Below are 15,473 nucleotides of genomic sequence, written 5' to 3' on the forward strand. Positions count from 1 at the left end.
TGCTTGCAGAGTCACAATAGCTGGGCAACAGATGCACCAGCCTTTGCTGTTTACCCCACATGATATCCTACTAACAAATATTTCATTACAGCCGGGACTTTACCGTCTCCACCTTCAAACCTGTTTCATGGTGACCAGTTCTCTGGTCTCTCTTGATTGGTCTTACATGGACCCCCATCCTCTGTGGAGCTGCTTAACAGGTGTCTAAAAATTTCAGCACCTGTTCTAAACTTCTGTGGTCAGTGAAAGGCAAGGGGACCCCGAGAGGGCAAAACCACCTACAGGTAACAATGCTGGCTGGGACACGGAGTGACTCTCACGTTTGACTGCCGGTACATACAGAGAGGGCACCAGTGAAGCGCTGGAAAAGCAGTATTCTGGAAACACGCCTCAACCTTCCTGTGCCTGCCAAGTGCGAGAAGGTGGAACAACAGGGGCCTGACACCTTCTACTGGCACAGGCAGCCGGGGAAGTCGGAGGGATGCTGGTGTGTGGCCGCTCCTCCGACACCCGGCGACTGATGGAGGCTCTTGGGAAGGAAGGCTCCGTGCTAGGGGAGGGGGGAGAGGAGGAGGTGGCTTCCTCGTGACGCCATTTCCGAGGGCTGGGATATATAAATGAGCCGGTTGCTGCAGTGCCCCATCTGGGATCCTCAGCCAGGGCACTGGCGTAGATACACACGGGCGGTGCTGGTCCCCCCCGGCACTCTGCCTGGAGCCCCCACGACAGCACGGACTGACCCTCTGCCCCTTTCTCCCTCCTTCCATCCCGCCAGCACCATGAGCCGCCCAGGACTGTTCGCCGTCCTGCTCCTGGCCGTGCCAGGTAAGTGGGGCTGGACTGGGCTCCGTGTCCCCGCTGCCGCACCCCGGCCCCGCTCCCGCCCCTCAGCACCGCGGACAGGGACGGACCGGCCCCGTCAGCACCGCGGACAGCGGCCGCCGCAAGGTCACTGCCGAGGGCCGCGCCGGGCCCTTCCCTTCCCCTTCCCCTTCCCTTTCCCCTTCCCCTTCCCCTTCCCCTTCCCCTTCCCCTTCCCCTTCCCCTTCCCCTTCCCCTTCCCCTTCCCCTTCCCCTTCCCCTTCCCCTTCCCCTTCCCCTTCCCCTTCCCCTTCCCCTTCCCCTTCCCAGACTGAGAGGGGCACAGTGTATACATCCAGCTGCTGCACTCAGCGACTACTTCTACCAGAGTGTGATAGCCCTCTTCTCCACTCCCATTTTTAGCAGGATAGTCATTCCTTGCTCATCTCACAGCTGAAATGAATAACAAGTTCTCTTTTTTTCCCCTCTCCCCACCTTACAGCCGTCTCCCTTCCTGTGACAAATGACATGAATAAAAGCGACGCTAAGGTAAGGATGGGCCAGTAGTGGAAGGGTCAAATGAAGAGGAAGGATGTGCTGTTTAACCTACACCTAGCTGTTTGGTTTTGGCTTGCTCCTGCACCTGAGGAAGTCCCTTAGGATGTACCAGAGGGATTGGACAAGCTTGTTTAGTGAGGAGATGGAGGCTGGGTATACCTTTCCCCAGTCCTCCTACTTTCAGCTTTTCAAAGCTCCCAGCAGGAGGTGACTCAGGAGAGAGTGGGGGGAGATGTGATTCAGGAAAGGGCATTGCTAGAACTGTGTGTGTTTGGGGGTGTGTACATCTGTGTTTGCATGTGTGTAGTATGTTCCTTAAACATGCATGTTCCGGAAAAATAGGCAAGTGGTACTCTTGGCTTGCTAATCCATTCTCAGGAGCTGCTCAGCCTGTCTGGATGGCTACAAGCAGCGCAGGACTTGGCTGACCTCTCCAGCCCTCCTTTATAGGCTTCCGTGCCTACATCTGTGTCATGCCCTCTGACATTAATAGCTGCATTTTGCAAATGTGTGCTCTCCCAATGGACTTTTGGCAGCCTAAATGCTTGGATAGGTGGGTTTGCCTGTGTTTATCTGTGACAGACACCACTCCCCTCACCTCCTCCTTCCCCATCTTTCAGATGCACCAATCTCTTGGCTGCCCAAATTAAAACTTCTACAGAAATTCATGTCCAGAAACGAAACTCCAGCCTTTTCCCCCTTACTTCTTGAAATGTTCTGTGTTGTGAAATCTTCTAGCCACAAAATGTTTTTTCCCCTGGCAGCAGTAGGGGAGGGTACACGCTCCATTGCATGTTACCTATAGGACATGTGCCATGAGCAGTGGCTCCCTATTTTCTGTCAGACATGCCTGGGCCTGGACAGTGGTTGCTTTGTTAAGACTTTTAGCCTGCTTAGCCCTTGCTGGGTCTGAGCCATGAGCTGTGAGACAACGGATGCCTTCCTTGGTCGGTGTGCTGCTGAGGAAGGGCAGGCAGGATAGGCACTTCAACTGGCCATGCCAGAGTGTGATGCTTGTTGGGTATCTGGTGGGACACTCCATTAATTCCATGATTTTCCCTGTGAGATCTATCCCCCAATATGTTCTTTGTGTTAAAAATGGCACTTTTGTGGCAGTTGGTGCAACTCTATGGAAATGCTTTCACCAAGGAAGGATTCCTTGCCAAGACTGCCCCCCTCCCTGGTATTATGCTGACACATGCTTTATTTGAGAGCAAAATCAGCTTTCTTTTGAATTTGCTGCAATTGAAAGGAGCCTTAGGACTTTCTGCCTTCACCACCCTCTGAGACAGAGCATTTTAGTGAAGGAAGTCCTGGTCTTACAGGACAGATCAGGGCAGGGATATCATCACATGAATACAGCAACAAGCACTGCAGCTCTTCCTACACACCATGCTCTGTGCCACCAGCATTTATGGGTGGCTCAGGGCTGTGTAATGTGTGGTCAGCATCTGCAGACCTTTGCTGGGTAGCTCATCAGACTTCCCTTACACCAAGGGCTTTCCACAGGGCCCTGAGCACGACCAAAGCATTTACAATGTCTCTGGTGTTTGCCCACTATTGTGCTTGTTTCCCACGTACAACCATACGTTTCAGAAGGGCCTGAGCATAGCCAAGCTCAAATATGGAGAAGTCTGTCCTTGTAAGGACAAGATCCTTTGGAGATTTCTGTGTGGGGACATTGTGAGCTGCTCTTAAGGATCTAGTTACCTGCTCACGGTTAGATGATAGCTATGGCAAAAATCCAGTCTGAGTTTCTGCACTGGATTAATTACATTCATTTGGAAAGGATCTCGTCGATTTCCTGATGCAGGCTATTATTTCATGACCTTGTGAAGCCTCACTTTACAGACTTGCTCTAACAAAAAGACAAGGAGAGTGCTGTGGAATGACTGCATTCCTCCTTTCATTACCTTACAAAGTTCTTCCACAGAGTTGACTGTATTTCTGTGGTAACTGATGTGGGTTTTTGTGCTCAAAGACCTTGAATCATCTTGGCAGCCTTCAAAAAGCTTGAATAGAATATTTCATTGAACTAGATTCTTATTTCTCATGCTGAGAAAGTCCTTAATTCTGAAGATGCATCAAAAACTGTTGCAATAAGGGAGTTCAGAGGTTGGGAAACATGGGAGGGGAGAATCAGAACCTGGGTTTTTTTTGATTTAATGATAGAGTGAGGTGACTCAAAGTCATCTAAAATCAGTATTATTGGATTGCTTGTGGTATAGGAGAGTAATACCAGGGAAATTCCTCTTGTTTATTTTTTTTAGATCTTTCCTGTAACATTTTTAATCCATCAAGCAATCCCCTCAAACTCAAAGGAGTGTAGGAGTTCAGCATTTTATGGCTGTGATCTGCAAAGGCAGAATTCTCTCCTTACCTAGGGTGAAAATTTGCCCATTCCAGCTGGTCAATGAATATATCAAGTTGCTTGAATGAACAGCATTGTAGATGACTGGGAATTGCTGACTTGTGTTTAATTTCTGCTGCAGCCACAGTGCTCAGCTCTCCTGAGAATGGTGCACTGTGAGGGAGGTCAGGGCTCTCAGGGCTGCTTGCAGAAATCATCAGGAGAAAGAGATCCAGTGAGTGAATTTTTTGCTCTCAAGGCTTACCTGTATTTTTTTTTTTTTTCAATTTAGCCTCTGTTTTTTTCCACAAGCAGTTGTGAGCCTTGCATCCTTCGTGGGCTGCTTTATAAATAACTATCCTTTTGAACTAGGCAGCCTGATTCCTACACCACTAACCAGCCCCAGACTGTAGTGAATGCTTCTCTCCTGTGTGATCGTTTGTGTCCACCATGGTAACACATTAGGGCTTCCAGTGGTGTGGTTTTTTGTGGCTTCACACTGCCTCTGCACCTCTTTCATTCTCCTACCACACACACAGAGCTCTGGGATCCCTGTGGTATCAGCAGTGCTGCAGTTGCGTGGATGAAGAGTTAGGGCTTCCATCTCACTACAGGTGACAAACCAGATAAATAATGCTCCTCATCTTAGACTGAAGAAAATAGCTGCTGGAAAGGGTGGGCCCAGAGTTCATCCTGTCTGAGAAGCTGCACCAGATTTTCTTCACTTTCAGATGACCTGCCACCATGTACAGCTCTTCCAGTCTGTAACAGATGGTTTGAACACTCAAAGCACAAGGTCAAACACTTCTCCAGAGTGTCTTGTTCTTCTCTAGGGTTTGAGAGCAGTATTTTTCCTCCGTATTTGAAGTAGTTTGCCCCTGACCTCACCTTCCATGCCTGGTTGCAATGTAACTGTGGTGCCTTTCTCAGGCTTTGAAGAGCTTTGCAAGATTTCAAGGTCACCTATTGAACAACAATGACCACTTGTTTCTCTCTACAATCCATTGAGCCCTTTTATGAGATGCATGTTGAGATATATTGGCTTAAAGGAGGACAATTTTGAGCTTTCTATGTATATATCCAGATACCCTTTACTCTCCTGATGTGCCCATACCCTGGGATGGTCTGAAGCTGTGAAATCCTCAGCTGAACTGTGTGTCATGTTGAAGAAGCTCTTTCCACTGTCATGTGTCATTTGTTCACTCCTGAGTTGCAGCAGGTACCCTCTGTTCCTGTATCAGTTAAAACAGGAACTGAAAATTCAGTTCTGGCCTGACCAGAAAGATCTGTGACAGCACCTACTGCATTTTAGCCTTGGTAACAAGTAGATTTAGGAAAAAAAGACAAAAAAGCAGTGCTTCAGTTTGTATTTTTGTCTCCTTCTAGGTGATGAAGTGCATTGTAGAGGTCATCTCTGATACTTTATCTAAGCCAAACCCCCTGCCGATCAGCGAGGAATGCCTAGAAACACTCCGAGGAGGTACAGCCTTAAACTTAACGCTGGGTATCAGCAAGCACAGATCTGGCAAGTAGGGGCTGGTCCTGCCCTGATCAGCAGAGTCCTGGCTCCTTGATCCCTGTTAAGGGGTCCTCGACACACTCACCTTCCTCACGGTCACCCCACCAGTCTGCACTGTGCCCCAGAAGCAGGGATGGAGCCACTGCTTGTCCCAGGCCTGGCCTCATGTGGGCACAGTGGCCAGGGGGTGCTGGCTGACATCAAACTGCCTGGTTTTCATAGGACCTTCCTGTCATCTTAATCATGCGGTTAAGACGTGACAGCCAAGGGAAAGGGAAGAGCAAATTAAGAGAGAGGTGGCATTTGGCGTTCTTTTTCATTTCCTGGGGGTGGGGGGAGGTTGTCTTTGGCGACTTTCTTTACTAAGTCTTCCCTATTGCAGACGAACGAATTATTTCTATCCTTCGCCACCAAAACCTATTGAAGGAACTCCAGGAAATTGCTGCTCAAGGTACAGTACCAGCACAGTTATTTGGGAATATAAGTAGAGGAAAGTTATAGAGAAGTGTGTTTTCATCTTTTGTAGCCCCTTACACAGTTTTATTGCTTGTTCGGTTTTGGTTTTTTAATTTATTTTCCATTAATTTGAGATCATATAAATATGCCATAGGAAATACAGTCACAGGACTTCCAGTAGAGATTGTGTGAGTGGGGACAGGAGTTTTCCTTATAACTCCAATATGTATCTGCAATATGTATCTCATGATTTCCATAACTATCAACATGATTTGGTAGTGATGCAGAGTATAGACATTTTGGGGTGGGAGAACCCTAAAAGGACATACTGGAATTTAATTCAACAAATAATCTCCAGCTCCCAAACTGGAATGAAAGGCAAGAAAACCTTCACTGTTTGTGCAGCTGGAATCTAGCACTAAACCCAGGTATGGAAGAAAGGAATCCACACTGAGCATTGAGTAGGACTTGCTCCTAAAAGATGAAAATGTTCTTGAGCTAATGGGGTTTTTTTGATGGTTTGCTTAACTCAAATGCAAGTTTCTTTGATTTGGAGAGGTGCAGGCTGCTCACCATGGGTCAATGTGGGAGCAGCAGCAGCACAGAGCTGTGCAAAGGGATGTGCAAGGGAAAGAAAGGCTGTTCTCAGGTGCCAAGTTGCCCAGAGCTGACATGCAGGTCTCAGGCAAGGCTACTTCACAGCTAGTCCAGCTCCCTCTGTCCAGGTGGTCCAGTTGAAGTTTGCAACAGGGCTCTCCCCATGCTTCAGGGAGAGTACCTCCTGACCTTCCCTCCTCCTTCTCCCTGGGCTAACCTGGGTGACAGCTGGGCATCAGCAGGGAAAAGATGATCAGGGCATCCCCATGCTCTGCTCCTGCATGGCAAGTCTGCCAGGAGTGGCTGGAAGGCAGTGCCACCAGAATGCTTGCAGAGCAAGGAAGACACAGAGGCAACAGGGAAAAGGAAGAGGAAAAATTCAGGAAGTCAGGATTGGGACTCTCATGCAGCTCCAAAGCCATGTTTTGGTCACTACCCAAACAGTGGAGGGGCCAACGGGGTAGTGACCTCAGATGGGCCCCATGGATGCTCCAGTGATCCAGAAGAAAGAAACCTCAGCCTCCTCAGTGTGCTGGGATGCTGGTGCCTAGGCACAGTTCGGGTTTGAGGAGGAGCACTCAGTTATAAGCAAGGCTGTGTCCCTCAGCATGGAGTCTGTGAGAAGGAACTTGTTTCACAGAGGTGCATCTTGCTCTGTTCTTTCCTTGGCCTGAGCTCATCACATCACTTAGTTCCAGAGTAATATGAGTTCTCATCTACAGATCACAGAGACTGGAGGTGGGATGGTCTTGTAGACCAAGGGAAAAGCAAAGGTGTTTATCTTGGTCTCCACTGTGCTGGCTGCAGCTGGTTCTGCTCAGGCTGGAGAATCCACACCATTCAGTTCTGGGCTAGAGAGCACTGGGCAGTGTTCCCTCTCACCGTTGCATTAAGGTATAGAAGCAGGGCATGAGCTGGGTTAGACAGACCTTGCTTGGCTTGCAGATCCCATTGGAATGGGGCTGTCTGGGGAGTGCTGGTTGCCAGGACAGCTGCACTCTGACCTCCAGCTTGTGTTGCCTTCAGACATCTTCCTCCAGGGTGTTAGGTTTGTCAAGTAGATTCGATAATCCCAGTGTGGGGCCTTGGCCCAGGCTATCCCTGCAGTGGGAATGAACACTTCTTTCTCCCAGCACCCCGGGAGAGGGGCCCCCACAACTAGGCTGGAGGGCACAGAAGCTCTCAGTGCTCACCTCAGCAGAGGTACATAGGCAGAATCTGACAGGAGGCAATTTTTATCCTTTATTACTCTAATGCTGAAGTCTTTTGTTGGCCTCAGTGTGCTGCAGTTCAGCACCTCTTATTCCCTACATCTCCATCAATATTAGTTTTCCTGGCAACCCTGATTCTCTGTTTGTTTAGAGTACATTTTCTTTCCTGCAGATGATGTTTTTGATTGTGGTTTTGTTACTGCAGTTGATTCATGTATCCTCCAGTCGCTTCTCCTCACAGCTCCCCTTTGGTAGATTTGTCTGCTGTAGAAAATACAAAGGGCACAGAACTATTTCCCTACCTCTGCTTTCTGAAACACAGGAGGGACTGTTGCCTTTCCATACTTTTTGTTATTTGACACAGGTGCCAATGAGAGAACCCATCAGCAGAAGAAAAACAGTGGCTTCGAAGATGAACTTTCTGAAGTCCTTGAAAGCCAGAACGACAAGAACAAGCAGAGAGGTCAGTGTCAGCCTCCACCCCCGGGAAATACAGGTCAGGCTGTAAACAAGGATGTTCTTTCTAACAGCCTTGATATGTCCATCTGCTTCTCTTGTAGGCATCTTCTTTGATGCTGCCACTGACACACACAACCAACCTGATGTTTGCTTTCTTCTTATTTACAAGCTTAAACAACATGTAGTTTCTGAGCTATAGTAACTGGTGATTGTCAAGTTACCAAACTGATACTGATCTTTTCTACCCTGCTACTCACACTATCACTCACTCCTAATGTTTAAATGAGTCACAGCCAGGGAAATCCAGGACTGAAAGACTCAGTGATACAGGCAAGAGTGATGTGCCCCTGTGCCTGCCACCCTTGTTTCCAGGCATCTAAGACACTGAGTAATGGGTCTCTGAAGGAAAAATGGAACTTGCTATACAGACATTGCACACACCCCCACAAACCCCCTGTATCTTGGAAAGATCATGTTCAGCTGAGATTTTCCCTTGTCACTATGTTTCTATGGCCTGACTAGAGACAGGCAGCTTGGCAGAAAGGAGGGTTTGGCCCCTTTCTTCTTCCTTAGTCAGGAAGACACAATGCCAATGTGGGGTGACGTGACTTTTCATCTATCAGCTGCACCCCCACAGAGGGTCTCAAGAGGGCTGTGAAGCATGTGGTTGAACCACAGCAGCACAGTGATGCTGAGACTTCATTTCAAAGCTGCTCAAAGCAATGAGTAGTGACATCCCTGGGGGCTGCTGCTGCAGCCAGCATGGCCAAAAGCCAACAGGATAGTGGCACTGGATCTCCCTCCTGTTAGGGCAGACCTGAACCTCTTGCTTCAGCAGTGTGGAGACTGATGAGGATGAAGTGTGGCATATTGGGTCTTTCAGACCAGCTGGCAGTCCAGCGACACCAGCACAGTGTCACTGGTTTTCACCAGCCTTGTGTGACCAGCATGCCCTCACCCTAGCACACTCCTCAGACCTCCTTGGGGCTGCACTTGCCTCTCCATACTATCTGGCTTTTAAGCCCTCATCTTTTCTTTTGCAAAGTGGTTTCTATGTCTAATTGTGCTAAAAAGAGGCCACTTTCACCTGAGCAAGAGCAAATACCCAGCCCACATTAAGCTCCTGCTGAGTAGCTACTTTGCAGAAGCAGAGCCACACCCCCTCCCTCCAGCACCCTGGGAACCGGGCTGGCTGCCTCTTCAGCCTGACGGGAGAAATAAGGATGCAATGTTAGCGCAGCACTCAGAGCAGGGAGAGCTGTGCAAGTGCCTTATTACACTCCTAAATAATTTCATTTTACTTGCAATCTGGTTTCACGCAGGGCAAGTTCATTGCTGGCATCTCAAGAGATGATGATGAGGCCTGTGCCTCAGCAAAAGACTTTGGCATATGTTTAACTTCAGCCTTGCGAGTCTCTCCAGGAGCTCAGGCACCAGAGAGCACTGCCTTGCCTGAACGCAAACATATGCTGAAGTGACTTGCAAACGGATCCACGGGCTGGCTAAGCAGATTGCTGAGTGGAGCTGAAGCTCCCTGGGAAATGATTGGGCTTTGCTGGTTGTGAAATGAGCTCTCAGCAGAAGCATTTCTTCTTGTTTGTCCTTGTGCAGATGTAGCAGGGGAGCACCTCGAAGAGGAACAGCCCACGGGGTCCCTGGCTGAGCTGACAGAACAGAAACCCCAGCAAAATGAGGATTCAAGAGAGGAGGGAAAAAATAGCCTGGAGGAGAGGGAGCCCAGGCCCAGGGATTCCAACCCTGTAGAGAAAGAGGATCGGGAAGAAGCAGAAAGCAATGACATCAGGGATACAGACGATGCCCAGCGAGACAGAGCTTTGGACAACCACACTGGCAAAGATTTCAGTGAGGATGAGCAGCAGCACCAAGAGGATGAAGAGGAGGAGCCCAGAGGCTCCAGGGACAGCCTGGAGCTTGAGGGTGAGGGAGAAGAGCCATCCAGGAAGGGCCGGGAGCACAGCAAGGAGGTGGCAGGGGAGCGTGTGGAGCGGGAGGATGACGGAGATGATGCTGCAGAGGAGGACCCTACTGAAGCAGAGAGGTCACTTGATTTGGCTGAGGAGGACGAGGAAGCTGAGGAGGTGCAGGAAGATGACAGTACGTATCCCAGACAACTGCACTGATACTTTCCTGGGGTAGCTGAGAGCACTGAGACAAAAGGCAAAAAGCTCAGGCAGGTGCTTACTGGGTTTACAGAAATAACCTTGCCAGCAGCCACCCAGACCCCACCACAAGCACTGGAAGCATGGGCCCATACACAGCAGGGCCCATACACAAGCCCTGCAGCAGCCTTGCTGCCTGCTGCTTGGCTCTTATAGGTCCTGGGAAAAACTAAGTCCTTTTTCTTGGATTTACTTCGGGGTTTTGGACTGCTACCTTCAAGCCTTGCTACTGACGTGGCAATGTGAGAGTGGGTATCTGCAGAACCCTAGAAAAGTGGGCCTAAATCAGGAAACCCATCTGGCATCACCCCTGAAGGCTCGGTTCAAAGGTGGACTGCAACCAGGTTAACAGTTGTTTTCACTGTTTTGTTTCATGCTCTTTCAGATAACGATGATGTGCTGGGATTTGGCAAAGATGGGCGGAGCTCTGAGGAGGAGGAGGAAGAGGAGGAGGAGGAAGAAGAGCAGCCCCGGGCAGTGAGAGGAGGAAGACATCACCTGGAGGATGAGGGGATGCAGGAGGAGGAGGACACCTTCCAGACCAGGGATGCCAAAAGTGACGAGATGGAGGAGGAATCCTCCAGGGAGTGGGAAGACACCAAGAGATGGAACAAAATGGATGAGCTGGCCAAACAGCTGACATCAAAGAAGCGCCGGGAGGAAAATGATAGTGGGGAAGACCCAGACAGGTCCATGAAAAAGCCGTTTAGGTCCCGCAAGTATGCCTTCCGTAGTCCAGAGGAAGATGTGAAAAGGTCATGGAAGCATCACTCGAAGGAGGACAGCAGTGAAGGAGGCTTCCCACTTGCTCCCATGCCTGAAGAAAAGAAGGATGAGGAAGGCAGTGCTAACAGAAGAACAGAGGTTGGTGTACTTAGGCTTAAGAACAAATCCTGCCCGGTTATCCAAACTATGCTGGGAGATGTAGATGGTACCTTGGCATTAACACAGCTAGCAGTGGTTCTCTGTGATATTAAGCTGATGCTTAGTGAACTTTTAGTCATTCAGCCCCAGGTACTATTGAAATTTGCACCTAGTTGTGTCTTTGTTTTTTATCTTTGTTTTAGTGATTAGTGCAAAAACATTCCCTGCCCCACAGGGTCATGTCTCCAGTGACAGGACTTTTGCACTGGCCTGTGCTGGACATGGTGACCAGAGCTATATCTGGAGCCTGGGGATGGGCCTTGTGTCTCAAAGCCCTTCCAAGTCAAAGAAAATGCTTTCCCTGTCTCAGGAATAGAGTGAGTAATGTCAGACCTCCTACAGAGGTTAATCAGGGTATGGTGAGAATGCTGGGGCATTGGAGTCAAAACTGTTGACAGATGTTGGAATACATCTGAGTCAGGCTTCCAAAGTCAGACATCTCCTTCCCTGATACCTTGTGTGATGCTGGGCAGTAGCTCAGCACCTCCACAGCAGCCAGGACTGGTGGATTTGCCTTTGTGCTAAGGCCCAGCTTCAGGCACAGGAGTTGATTTGGGATAGCTCAGAGGGCTGAGCATGAGCTTTGTGGGTGTTTGCCCTGGGATAGGCCAAGATCAGGTGCCTGGGAAGAGGCAGGGGCAGCAGGAGAGTGAAGCCAGTCTGCTGCAGCTCTCTTTCCTCCAAAACAAGCCTCTTGCCTTAGTTACACACCAAACCACTGGCCAAAGATTGCCCATCAGCATCCCCTGCTAATAGAGCATCTCCAGTTGTGTTGGTTCAAAGCAAAGCCAAATGTCTCAGCTTGAAGCAGGGATGCAGTGCAGTGGGCTGGCCCATCTGGCTCCTCACCACCATCTGCCCACATCCTAGGCCTCTCCCTTTAGGAGGTTGCTACCCACCTGCCCCTGCCAGTGGCTCTGGGGTACACCTTGTCTGCAAGGTGGTGGACTCAATCTCCAAACAGGGACTGGGAAGCAGGAAGTTGAGGCTGCAAAACTGTTTACAGCTGCAACAAGACTTTCTGTTGTTTTTTGTTTGTTTGGTTGGTTTTTTTTAAACTAGATCAGGGCCTCCGGGAGTCAGTGAGGAATGTCTAGACAAGGTACCCAGCAGTGAGGGAAGGGAAGGCACAGACTCTGGCTCTGCCAGAGCAGCTGCCATCCTGTCCCCCTCTCCTCATTTTCAGGCCGTGTGGGGGTGTGGCTTGGCCAGTGAGGCCAGCATGGGCACAGATGGGGGCTGAGAGTGCTGTCCTCTGCACTCTGCAGGGCTCAACATGTGGGGCCAGGCAGAAGCGATCCAGAGCGCAGAGGCACAGCATGAGGCAGTGGTTTGGGCCTCACCAAGCTCTCTTTGGGTGCTGTGGAGGATGTCAGCACAGTGCTATTTTTCTCACTTCAGGGGGTTCTAGCTGTAGCCAAAATTCTCCTCCAGAAGGTGAGCCTCAGCCAGCTGCTCCCTGACCTGCTTCAACGAAAACTCACTGGAACAGTGGCTTGGGCTCAGTTGGGCTCCTGGGGTGCTTGGGGCACCCTGAGCTGCTGACACCCTGCTGTAACCAAAGACTTCCCAGGGGCTGAGATGAGGGCCCTGTGGAGGGACATGGTGACTTTTTCCCTGTTCAGGAAAATAGCTCAGGGAAGAGAAAAAAATTACTTTTTTTTACATACTTCCTTTATTTTTTCATACCAGCCACATGCAGTGCCGGCCAGTGGCTCAGTGTCAGCCTGTGGTTGGTAGCTGTTGAAGGCAGCAGCAAGGCTTTGTTCCCTCTGCACAGGAGAGGGGCTGTCACCTCGATTCTGCTGATGGGAAAAGGCACTTTTAGCATCTACAGCCCCAAGTTTGCTCCCACAGAGCCTGCTGCTGCACTGGGACAATGCAGAGAGCCCCAGCTGATGGCAGCTGTGAGAGACAGGCAGGGCTGGAGCTGGCAGCAAGACACGGCCAGCTAGATATGACCCAAGTTCAGGCAAAGCTATGCAGTTAGGAATTTGAGTACTTGCACTAAATAAAATAGCTGCAGGTGACAGCACCGACACACAAGAGCTGCTATAAAAAGACCACCAAGTGATGGGCAGCTCGAGCCTTTAAATTGATGGCCTCCTCATTCACTACTTTCCCAAACAGAAAACCATCTTCTGGTAGTGGAAATACATGCAAACACCCAGGGCAGCATGGGGAGAGGGGACACCACCATCCCCTGTAAGACAGAAGCTGCGCTTGCCACAGGTGGCAGGCACCAGTGCCCGTCCTGGTTTGACTCCACTGACTCAGTGCAGGTGCCCATTGCAGTTCAGCAGAGCCTGCCCTGGCCCCAGCTCCCTCCAGCCTGTTCTGGAGGTACAGACCTGTTGGGGGCTGCCCTGCCTGGCAGAAAGGCTGAGAAAGTACGGAGCTGCATGTCTTGTCCCCATTACCTGGCTGCAGCGATTAAACATTAGGACAGGAGTAATCAGTGTTGCGCAAGATGTCTGTCCAGAGGGGCAAAGGCAGGAGCAGGCTGAAGGGATGGGGCAGGACGCAGCTGTGCTCATGCCCCAGGTAAGTCTTTCTGTAGCTCTGTGGGGCGAGGGCTGCACACCCATGGCTGCTGACACGTGTCCTGGGCTTTTGTTGCAGGACCAGGAGCTGGAGAGCCTGGCTGCCATCGAGGCCGAGCTGGAGCGAGTTGCCCACAAGCTGCACGAGCTGAGGCGAGGCTGAGGGCTCCGGCCCTCCCTGTGCAGGCGAGAGCACCGGCGCCACCCTCCTGCCTCCCTACCGCGTTTCCATTTCCCGATTTAAAAGCAATTAAGCCGAGCAGAAGCACCACCCTCGCTAGCGCCCAGGCCTGCCTCCTTCGCCGTAGTGTTGTGCCCATCGCCGCTGCTTCACCTCACGCTCCCCTGTCCGCACGGATGCCCGCCCGCCCGGCCGGGCGCTGGTGGGTGCCAAGTGCAACCTACATGTGTATTTTCTGTCTGGGTGGGGTTTTTTTTCCCTCTTTTTTTTAAAAGACAAGACAGCTTTCTAGAAAGTTCTTTCACCGGTAGTTTCACTGGGTAAAAAACTGCAATAACTTGTTATCTTTTGATTAAATGCTGAGAACTCTGACTGTAATATATTCTATATAAAAAATTTATCTAAGGAAAAATAAAACTGCAGTGGGTTCCTTCCTTTGTTTTGGCAGCTTCAGTCTTGGTTGTCAGCACACTGCAGGGCTGGTACAGTCCCGCAGAGAGGAGGGGAATGAAGGGCTCCCCTCACTGCAGACACACGCTGGTGGTGTTCCCTCCTTACCCAGGCTACTGTGCTGCTGCCCGCTGGGGCCCACCATCGGGGACACTTCCCTGTGGTCCCCAAGCACTGCAGAGCTCTCCCTGCCCACCCAGGGCCCACTGGTGCTGTACAGCTCAGCCAGGCAGTGGGTGCCCTGGGAGCTTCAGTGAGACCTGGGAGCTTCAGGGGTCACATCCAAGGTTTATCGATGAACACAAGGTTGACCAGAAAGAAAACAATTAAAAGTTTCAACACGGGGGCAATGCTTGACCAAGTCAGGCTATTTGGACAACACACAAGTAGATTACAAAAAAGAGAAGTAACAAATAGGCTAGTCATGAGGAAAAGTACTGGTCTATGCTCCCCCAGAGGTGAAGGCCCATCCCAAGGGGCTGCCCCTCCTGTGTGCTGGCTCACAGGAGTCGTGGTGGCCAACTGGCACTGTGCTTATACGCAGAACTGTCTCGGTCCTTTGGGTTTCAGGCCACATGGCAGCTGGAGGACTGGGTGGTGCCCGGGCTGAGGAAGCTGGCCCCAAAACTCTCTGAGCACCGATCGTAATATTTCTGGTGTTCTGTGTGTATTGGCAGCAGAGGAAAAGGCCCACCCCCTGCAAGGGCTGTATTTCAGACACCCCAGTTTGAAGCTCAGTTCTCTCTCATCACCTGCAGCCCACAGAACAGCTGAGACCCAAGGACTTTCTTCAAAGGGAAAGATGGTATTCAAGGCCTGAGTGTGGGGCCTGGGAGGATGCCCCACCAGCTGGTAGCTGCTGCTCTGACCAGCTGTACCTCTGTTCGCCACAGCCAGCCCTGCCTTGGGACTGCTACACTGAACCCCAGGCAGTGTCTAATGAGCGCCCTTGTGAGAGTGCTTGTTGCTTAGCAAAATTTATTGCTGCTCGGTGAGATACCTCTCTCTCCTGCACTAGCCCAAACAGGGTCTTGATTAAAAACCTGCTACATTTTGAGAAATCAAGAATTCCCTATCCTGGATGATGAAAAATCAATCACCTCAGAAGCCTATGCTATGAATAAATTCATATGTGTAAGAGTAGCTTAAATCCCAGTGATGTTAAGATGTGTTATATAGTAAGATAAAAATAGCTGACTTCCCTCTAAGTGTTAGAAGAGAAACCAAATCAAATCTTTCTGGTA

At 50.3% G+C, this 15,473-nt stretch overlaps 1 protein-coding gene across 1 annotated transcript; it reads left to right on the top strand.

The window, feature by feature from the left end:
• Positions 1-614: 614 nt before the first annotated feature.
• Positions 615-14,213, top strand: CHGA (chromogranin A). The gene is made up of 8 exons (XM_032689954.1): positions 615-825; positions 1,304-1,350; positions 5,096-5,189; positions 5,611-5,679; positions 7,857-7,955; positions 9,563-10,066; positions 10,517-10,995; positions 13,678-14,213. The coding sequence occupies exons 1-8, from the start codon at positions 618-620 to the stop codon at positions 13,759-13,761; spliced, it is 1,584 nt and encodes a 527-aa protein (XP_032545845.1). The 5' UTR covers positions 615-617; the 3' UTR covers positions 13,762-14,213.
• Positions 14,214-15,473: the final 1,260 nt, after the last annotated feature.

The sequence above is a fragment of the Chiroxiphia lanceolata genome, chromosome 6 (genome assembly GCF_009829145.1).
Source record: "Chiroxiphia lanceolata isolate bChiLan1 chromosome 6, bChiLan1.pri, whole genome shotgun sequence".
NCBI classification, from domain to species: Eukaryota; Metazoa; Chordata; class Aves; order Passeriformes; family Pipridae; genus Chiroxiphia; species Chiroxiphia lanceolata.

What these genes read in the sequence shown, in the direction of transcription:
- CHGA (XM_032689954.1), top strand. Translation starts at nt 618, where the DNA reads ATGAGCCGGTTGCTGCAGTGCCCCATCTGGGATCCTCAGCCAGGGCAC. An exon ending in TGAATAAAAGCGACGCTAAG is followed by an intron (nt 1,351 to 5,095) that starts GTAAGGATGGGC and finishes GTCTCCTTCTAG; the next exon opens with GTGATGAAGTGCATTGTAGA. An exon ending in CCTAGAAACACTCCGAGGAG is followed by an intron (nt 5,190 to 5,610) that starts GTACAGCCTTAA and finishes TCCCTATTGCAG; the next exon opens with ACGAACGAATTATTTCTATC.